Raw genomic sequence first — 10,221 nt, 5'->3', positions numbered from 1 at the left:
GTTTTATAATGATTCCGCATGTGAAACTCCAAGCCTATAAACACTCCAATGAAGAAAGGCTTATACCTCAGCATGGAACAATGTCCTAAAATTAAAGAAGAAAAAAAAACAAATGGAGAATCCACCATATGCAAGTGCTGTTGGAAGTCTGATATATGTTACAATGTGTACTCAACCAGACATATGCTTTGCGGTTGGTATGGTTAGAAGGTACCAAAGTAATCTTGAGATTGCCTATTGGGATGCAATTAAAAATATGCTACAATATCTAAGAAGAACCACTAATTTAGCTTTGTGCTATCAAGGTGAAAGTCCAAAATTGGTCAGATATGGTGATACTAATCACGCTGATGATAAAGGTGATCAAAAGTCTACTTCAGAATATGTTTTTATACTTGAACGTAGAGCTATCTCTTGAAGTAACAAGAAGTAGCTTTGTACTGCTTTATATACTATGGAAGCAAAGTATGTAACATCTCTTATAATACAAGAGCTACTTTGGTTAAGGAGATTCTTACAAAACTTGAACACTATTAGGCATTTTACTAAAGCTATTCTACTTTATCGCATCAACATAGCTGCCATAACTTATAAAAGAATCTTAAAAACCATGGAAAAACGAAACACCTTGGTAGGTGTTATCACTACATTCGTAACATCATTGCATAAGGTCTTATTATGTTGAAGTACATTTCCACAATTGATATGTTAGTAAACCCATTCATTAAAGCTATTGCTAAAAATGCTTTCCAAAAGCATATTAGGGGTTTATGGTTATAACACATTTGATATTCATGTACTATTGTTTTTGAACAATTAATAAATTAAGTTTATGTTGACTTATTTGATCAAATGTTGTTAATTAATTATGGCACATATCTAAGATAATTATTGTCACCTAGCATTATAGATTACTCCTCTCACATGGGATAATCACCGCAACACTGTGGTAGCATGTGGGATGAGACTTAAATGATCACAAGTACCAAGTTTTTTGTGATCTCCTTGTCACATGGGTTAAGAGCGAGGATCTAAGCAATATCACCTTGACTTAGAGTCACAATGAGGCTTGTAAGAGTAAAACATGGAGATTATCCACACTCCATGGAGCTAGTGATAGTTGGATTTGAATCTTAGGGGATTCAAGGCAATCCTTCTTGTAGGGATTGGACTGAGATCTGTATGATGGTTTTGACATGACAATCTTTAGGTGGAAGATCCACCATAACATAGATTTCGTACTATATTAGCTATTAGTCAACCAATGGAAGGGAGTGATTGAATAGATCTCTGTTTCATCATTGTGTGAGGCCTAAGGACTTATGTAATTGAAATCCCATACATTTTGGTACTTGGATATATGATATGAAGTTAAGATTTAGTGTTGCTACTCTAGCCTGATATCTAAGGGTCAAGAATGATGTGATCTAACAGAACATGACTAGAAAGCAATCAGATGTTAATGGATTGACATGAATATCCAAGGAATAGCCATTAAACATCTCACATACATGGTCTATAACTCGTTTCCTGAGCAATTATAACTTAATAATGACATCAACAATAGGCTTTAGAAAACTTTACCAAGTGATACTTAGCCTAATCCTAGAAAAGAAGAATATGGTAAGCATCTTAATGAGATAAATGGCAAGAATGTGGTAATGATGGAGATAAAGTAGATCAAGGAAATTCTTCCCGCAATCAAGTTCAAGATGAAGAAATTAAGCAAAAAGATGAAGTATTTACACCAACACAAGTCAAGCCATATGTGCCTCTCATTCCTTTTCTAGATACAATTGATGAGTTACCTAAAGAGGCTATTGATATGGAAAATCCAAAGAAACTCCTTGAAGCTTGTTTGGTTTAAGAGGCAACAACAAAAGAAAAGAATGAAAAACTCACAAATGTTACACATGTTTTGAAGGTTATAGTAAAAGTGCTTTATTCATGAAGAACTCAATTTGGGAAGTTAGGTAATAGTCAGCCTATTCCACCACCTCAGGTTGAGCAAGCACCAAATCTTGAGTTAAAGCCACTACAACTTCATCTTAGGAGAAAGCTACTTTCACACCTCAAGCTTTTTTCATACAAAATCAAACCTCCTTAAAAGGGTGAATGAAGACCTCAACCAAAGTCAAGTTATTGACTATAAAAAAACGGTTCTTGGGAGGCAACCCAAGCTATATCTTTTTAGATTTAGTTGTTATTTTAGTTAGTCTTTTTTTTTTTTAAATAAGTACTTATAACCTTTCACTAGCTTGGCTTGTTAAGTATGCAAGTTTAGAAAGCATGAAGATAAGGAGAGAAAATTAAAGCTTTCAATGCACTGCCACCATTGATAAGGGAGTTTATTTTTCTTATTCTTTTTAGCTTTTCACATTGACGATAATGTGCAATTTAATTTTGGGGGAGGGTTTTATTATTATTAGTTTTTGTGATGTTTTTAGGTTAGTTTATTTTCGTTAAATTTTTTTTTGTTTGTTTTTAAGATTTATTTTAGGAATGCTTGAGATGATAATTGCCTATGTCGTGATAGTACCAATCCCAGGATAATATTTTGATTATCTTGCTTTTTTGATTCTTGGTTTGACATATACATGAATTGAGTGATGGTAATATTCTTTTGTTAGCTTCATTGTATAATGCGATTTCCATAAATTGCGCACTAAGAATCTTTTTGCTTAGAATTGCTATGTGATTTAGAGAAAATTATGTTAATGTTAATTTTTGGTGATGTCAAGAATTATAGAATTTGTTTGATTCTCTTTCGAGGCAAAATTCTAGATAACACCTAGGATGGGACATGATTTAGGCCATCTTTGGACCGTTTGAACCTTTCAAGCTAACCTTGTTAAACTTTTATCCTCGGTATACCCCTTTGAGCCTAAATTTTCTTCTTTTTTCTTTTTGTTTAACCACATAATAATAAACTTAGCCTTCAAAATAAAATTTCAATTTGCAACCCTCACTCCTAAGCATGTATATTGTTTTAGGAAATATAGATTGAGCTAAATGTTAAAAAAGGTAAAAAGGTGGAGTTGTTGAAAAAAAATTCAAAAATTATTAGAATTTACCCCACTACCTACAATAAAAAGAAATAAGTTTGACGGTGTGAAATTGTGATAAAAAAAAAAGAAGAGGAAAAAAAAAGAAGTGTTGAACAAAAAAGAAAAAAATTGATGAAATGGTTGGTGAAGGAAAATAACACTCTATAAGTCCTAGAATAGTTATGCACTTAGGGTGATATTGAGCCACATTATATCCTTTATCATCCTAGACCCTAGCCTTACGTTACAAGCTTAATAAAGACCTATTAGTCTTGCAATAAGTGTTAGTCTACATTAATGGAGAGATAGATGAAAAGCAAACCTATGGAATTCTAGCACTAGGCTAAATTTTGCATTGGCATAATCTCATTTGGATTGTATGATATTTTTTGTAGAAAGATCATTCACATACATAAATATTGTGAAATCTATTTGAGAATGAACTTGCACTTGAATTAATGATAATTGTATTTTATAGAATTATTTTATTCTAATTTTGTTATGAAATATTAGCTAAGTCTTCAATTTTCAATTATAATTTACTTATTTTTAGTTGTTTTTATAATTAGGTAACTTTTAAGTTAGTTATTTTAATTTTATGTTATTCCTTTTAACTTGGTTATTATTTATTAGTTTTTATATTTCTTTTGTAGGATTAAAAGTGATTGGGCTTAATTTTGAAAAGTAAAGTGTAGATAGACTCAAAATCTGCTTGCATATATTTCAGTGTTTTGGCTATATCTCGAGCTGCAGAACTTCACATGATACGATTCTTAGACCAGTGGAAAGATAAGAGATAGAGCTACAACTTTTATGCAGATCACTTTGCCCAGTTCTGCCTCAAAGATGGAGAAAATTGCGTCGGAAAATGGCTAAACGTACTGTACCGGAAATGAAAATTTGTAAAGATTGATAATTGATTTTTGGGCCTCATATTACACCTTTAAGCCCAATTAAACCCTAGGTCAGCTTAAGAAACTTTAGGTTAAGTTTATTAGTATAAATAGGATATGTTTAACAATATTAAGGTACACAGCTTTTGAGAGATTCAAGAGGTTAGAAGTTGAGGCTAAAACTTGGAGATCAAAACAGCAAATTATTGTTTTGTTTTCTTCCTTAGCTTTTAATTTTCTTGTTACTTTCAATGGTTAAATTTATTATAATGTTATTTGTTTTTGCAATTATGAGTAGCTAAATTTCTTTTTTCAGGATTGCAATTGAACCCACATGTAGTCTAAATTTTTAATCTCTTTCTTGCTTATTTTTAATGGGATTTGAATTGTTTATTCCAATTAGTTCTTAATGTTTTTAATTGATTGGCCACCAATTAAATTGATCTAGGAACCTAAGCAAACTTGGGAAAGAGGGTTTAGTGTAGACTAAAATTGGGATAGCATATAATCATATTAATTGATTTGCGTATAGGATAGAGATATACCTATAAGCCATATGTAGTCAGATTAAAGCCTAAACTTAATGAGTCTGTTTTAATTTCAATTCATATAGAGATATAGTGTTTTGATTAAAATAGATATTTTTATAAGATGAGTCGGGAGACCCTTATAAATAATTTAGGACTCTAGGTTAGTAATTTAACCCATTGAAATAAGCTAAGGAATAGATGTAGGATTTAGATGAAGTGTGAGGGATATTGTAATCCTAGGTTTGTTGATTTGATATTTTATCAAGTTATTATTTTGATTTTCCTTGTTGGTTTTAATTTTAGTTAATTAATTAATTTTGATTATTTGGATAAGATTAAATTGTTCTAATTTTAGTACTTAGTAAAATTTTAGATTAATTCTCCGTGGGATCGATACCCTGTTTGCTAATATGCTATCTATTTGATACGTATACTTGCGTAGTAGGACTTTAACTGACAATTAACCATGAATTTAATGATTATCTATGTTTCACCTTGAGTTAAAATTGTGGGATAATTTCTGAGAGAAAAATGGGAATTCATGCTTTGGTGAATTGCATTTCTAGCTAATTGTTTTGTTTTTAGTTCTTCCTTTTGCTTGGGGACAAGCAAAGATTCAAGTTTTGGGGTATTTGATGTGTGCATCAAATACATATATTTCATGGGAGATTAAATACCTAATTAGGCTAAGTTAGACTAGATTTAAGATCGGATTTAGGTATTTGTAGTTATTTTATTAGTTTAGTTTAATTTATATTTAAATGTTTATTTTAAGTTAATAATGTTAGTTTTATGTTATTTATGTTTATTTTTATGTTTTTGCAAGAGTAGGATCGAAAATAACTTCAATTGGTAAAAAAAGGTGCATAATAGACTAGTGCTTTATCTGCACATGTTTTAGTTCCTCAATCATATCTCCCACTACAGAAGTCCAAAAGACATTATTCTTAGACCACTGGAAAGCTAAGATGTAAAGGTATAACTTTCATGTCTACCACTTTGCTCAATTCTACCCGAAGAAGAAGAAAAATGCATCAAAAGTCGACGCTGTGGTGTTAGAAAGCTAGCACCATGGCACTACGGGTTTGTAAAGACACCTAGGAGTCTAAATTGGACCGAAATTATATTTGTGAGCCCTATAAATACATCCTTATGAAGCTAAATTGAAGAGAAGCTAGAGGAAATCAATTTTAGGTTATTTTAAGAGGATATTAGCCACAAAACTTAAGAAAAACAAGAACAACCATGGAAGATTGAAGATTACCAATCTCTAGTTTTCTTTCTCTCTCTAGTTTTCTTGTTTCTTTTGTTTGAGATGGTTAAACTCTATTGTTTTATATTCTTTATTTTCAATTATGAATAACTAATTTCTTGTCTCAAGGATTGCAATTGAACTCACATATAGTTTAAATTTTTAATCTCTTTCTTGCTTATTTTCAATGGTATTGAATTGTTTATTCCAATTTGTTCTTAATACTTTTAATTGATTAATCACCAATTAAATTCATTTGGAAACCTAAAAATAACTTGAGAAAGGGAGTTTAATGTAGACCAAGGTTGGAATAGCATATGATCATATTTTTTTGCTTAGATGAATAAATTGATTTATGTATATAATAGAGATATACCTATATGCTGTATATAGTCAAGATTAAAGTCTGAATTTAATGAATCTATTTTAATTTCAATACATATAGAGATATAGTGTTTTGATTAAAATAGTTATTTTTATAAAAGCTTCGAGAGAGCTTTATAAATAATTGAGGATTCTAGATTGGCAATTCAATCCATTAAAGTAAGTTAAAATAAGAAAGGCAAGATTTGGATGAAGTGTAAGGGATGTTATAACCCTAGACTTAATTAAATTGATTTTTCTCTATTTATTATTGTTATGATTTTATTTTAGTTATTTGTGATTTAATTTTATTTAATTAATTTATTTCAATTGTTTGGATAAGATTAAATTGTTAGAATTTTAATACTTAACAAAATTTTTGATCAATTTTTTATGGGATCAACACTCTGCTTATCATTATATTATCTGTTCGATACGTATACTTAGATAGAAAATTAGAACAACACGTGTCTATAAATAATAACCAAACGTACTCATTTTTTCACACAAGCAAGAGTGAACGTAAATTATTCTATAATTAGAAAGACTAAAACATTTTCTCTCATTCTTTACATTGTTTTTCATTCTCTTCCTTAAGGTTAGAAGGTTTTGAAATGTGTAATTCTTCGTGGTGAACTCTAATAACCGCTCTATAACAATGAGAACAAAAAAATTGTTATGTACACAAAAAATTCATAAAGTAAGCTTCTTTGATCAAGAAAGGAGTGGAAAATTCATCTAAAAGGATAAACCCACCTCCCAACAGTTATCAATGCGTATTCAATGACTCGATAATTTGTTAGTGCAAAACGAAATGAAACATGAGCTGCCTTTGTATCCTTTGGTTTTGTTTTAATGCTTTCTTGAAATTCCTTCATACTACTATATTTTTGTTCTTGTACATAGAATACACTATATCTTTTCTGGTTTAGCTAAACAAGTTTTCTTCTTCTCCGTTCTGGTTTCTAGTGGAAGAAATAAAGCAATCAAGACGTGAGGAATTAATTTCACTAAGATGAAATGTATGCAAAAGATGCCCTAATATGTTTTAATTTTTCAATATATAAAAGAAATTAATTGCTATTAATAATTAACCCTTGGTTAAGTGAGTTCATTATGAATTAACTACTCGAATCTTGGAAAAAAAAAGCAACAATTGTCCAAATATAATTATTAATTTAAATATTAATAAAAAAAACGTTTTCCTTATGTTACTTGTGAACAATAATATGCTAGAAAAGAAATTTGTGTTTTCTGCTTGGTATGGGCAATTGCACTTCATCAATCAGCTAGGAGTTCACAATCTATTCTTTGGAAAGACAATTTCTTTCCATTAATGTCATAAGCGACATTGTAATTTTGTTGTGCCATCAAGCCAATAACAGACTGATCACTGTCAATCATTTGCCGCACAAGCAGGCAAAATTCATCAGGTTTGATTTGAAAAAACAGGCTTGTCGTGTCCAGCACCAATTCAGCTCCTCCAACAAAGAGAAATGTCATTGTTGGAAATCCTTCGAGGTCTTGATTTATTGTTCCCCTGTAACACACATGATCTTTTTGCGTAAAAGTCTCAGTCAACCAAGGATCTAGTAGACTTTTGACTTCCTTAACAATTGCATCATACGCTTCTTTAACTAGCCACGTAGAAACTGAACCAGAGTCAATGATCACTCCGGTGTTCACCCCTTTCCATTCGAACACATTAGGATCTATCGGAAGTTTTTTCTCTCCAACACTAATGCCTTCGAGAAGAACATGATACTGGCCATCAATTGCTTTCAAAGGAGTTGAATCTCCCTCGACTCCAGCTCCATCACCCAGAAACAATTTATTATGAATATAGCTAGGATCTATAACATTGCCAATACAATATGAAAACTTAGCTAGTCGAGTAGCCAATGATACGGGTTCGAAGCCAAGTCCAAACACTCCGTTCATTTGCTTATTCCCTTGGAGGTCTCCATTACTGAAACCGCACCCAAATATGACATCATGCACGACAACCAAGCCATCATCAAATGTTCTAAAACTAAGCTGCTCTTGGGCAAGGTTTCCCATTGAACCAACACCGTTAACATATTGCTGGTTGTAAAAACACGGAATGGACGAGGTGCAATTGAGAGGTTGGGAATAGGTACAATACTTGGAACTGCACGGCAACATAGTATACGTTGAGGAGCTCCTAGAATCATATATTGGACTGTTCTGATAGGAGCATCGATGACAAGGTTGACATTGGAGCCATAGAAGGCTGCTCCCAGTGTCCATTAGTGCTAATTGAGGAACAGGTGGCTGGCCTATAGAAAAATTTACGAAAAAGAGGTTTTGGATAGGAACAAGGTCAGCCTGGATATCAGTGGTTGGCAATGTTCTCCTAATTTGTAGGGTGCGTTCTAGACGGGTTGCTAAGTCTTCACTCTTACCGTGAAAAGGGGAGTGAATGGTGTCTTGATGGATGAGATTAACAACCAACCTTCTTGGATCAGATGGTACTGCTAGTATGATTGGACCACTCAAGCTTAAAATTGTGAAGGCTAAAAAGAGGGACTGGATTTGTGCCATGACCACTTTGTAATCTTTAGACCACTCTGTATTCTTTGATTGCGGACTTTGCCATCAGCATCCATCTTATATATAGGCATAGGTAGGCAAAGGTGGATACTTAAATTAAAAAGCATGAGCAACCTAAAAGTACATACAATCATTATTAATATTTCTAGGTTGCTCATGATCTTTGGCTCGTGTTCGATAGATAAGGGTAAAAAGAGAATGTGATTCAAAAATTGCCCAATTTAGGTTAGAGAGTTTAATACATATATACTTTTAGGTTAGCTCTGGTGACTTATTTAAATGTTTAGAGGTAACTATTCATTTATCAGTAAATCATTCACATCTAATTCAGAGTGAAAATTGATTTTATATTGCCTATTAATCAAAATTTGCATTATAATCTAACTTTTTATCATATCCCTGAACAGATAATATATTAACTAATTATTGAATTAATTAACAAAACATTCCGATAATACATACTTTTAAAATTTATAAATTACCCTTTTCGAAATAATTCTTGTCATAAAGTAATTGGGCAGTAAAAAGTGAGAAGTAGAAGGTCATAAAGATAAAAATATACATGTAATAGCAAAAGGAATTTATTAAGAACCAGATGCAGGGCATTGAACAATATAGAACAAAAACACAAGTCCAAAGATAGCCAAGGACAAAAAAAAAAAAAAGAACAAAAACAGACAAAGGCAGTAGCCACAGCAAAATGAATTAGAGAAAGAAAAAGCCAAAAACAAAGGAACAGAAGGAGTAATAGTAGAAAGAAGAAGCAAAATAGCAAGTGAACCACCTCAAAAACTAAAAAACTTGAATGAAATCAAAAGGTCTATCCACACCAGCTTTAGCAACGCAGTCAGCCAACTTGTTGCCATCTCGAGGAGCTAAACAACAGTCCAATGAGCAATAATATTTTTATAACAATTGATCAAATTTAAGCTACTTTTCATTCACCATAGAACAGTCTTTAGGTTATTACACCATTTAACCACATTCATGGAGTCAAATTCAATAATCAAAGAATGGGAAGAAGCCCAAGAAAAGGCCACAAAAAGAACAAAAGCTTCCTTTATAGCCATGATTTTAGAAAGATTAGAGTCATCAATTCCTAAGGACTTAGAAAATAAAAGTTTGGCATTACCGCTACAGTCCTTTAGCACACCTCCCATACAAGCAAGACTAGGGCAACCTCTAGAGGTGCCATTGGCCTTAAATCTTAAGAAGCCCACATGAGGCCTAACCTAGGTACAAGAAAATTTGGCACTCAGCTTTCCTTTAAGAACACTTATACAAGTAGGATCACATATAAGATTGACAATTGAAGAACACATAACAGCTACTTAGCCTTGGCCCATTGAGATACCCTTAGCTAAGGCAACTCATACACTTGACAAAGATCCGAAACCTTTCCTTGAAATACCATGTTATTTTGATGCAGCCAAATAGTGACTCTTAAAATGACTAGTGATAGCATCCAATATAGATTTCCGATAAAAGATCTCAATCCCCTGGAAAGAAATTTTATCAATAAAATTCTTCCTTCTTCGGTTAGAAGCTACAGTATGAAAAAA

General features: G+C 32.0%; 1 protein-coding gene across 1 annotated transcript; it reads right to left on the bottom strand.

The window, feature by feature from the left end:
• Window positions 1–7,366: 7,366 nt before the first annotated feature.
• LOC148760698 (aspartic proteinase CDR1-like) lies at window positions 7,367–8,650 on the bottom strand. The gene has a single exon (XM_088809443.1). It carries the CDS (start codon window positions 8,648–8,650, stop codon window positions 7,367–7,369), a length of 1,284 nt encoding a protein of 427 aa, XP_088665569.1.
• Window positions 8,651–10,221: the final 1,571 nt, after the last annotated feature.

Source organism: Theobroma cacao, chromosome 9, assembly GCF_053813885.1.
Source record: "Theobroma cacao isolate CCN51 chromosome 9, ASM5381388v1, whole genome shotgun sequence".
Lineage (NCBI taxonomy): Eukaryota > Viridiplantae > Streptophyta > Magnoliopsida > Malvales > Malvaceae > Theobroma > Theobroma cacao.
The sequence above is the reverse complement of the archived record's forward strand: the minus strand, read 5'-3'. Positions and strand labels throughout refer to the sequence as shown.

What these genes read in the sequence shown, in the direction of transcription:
- LOC148760698 (XM_088809443.1), bottom strand. Translation starts at nt 8,650, where the DNA reads ATGGCACAAATCCAGTCCCTCTTTTTAGCCTTCACAATTTTAAGCTTG.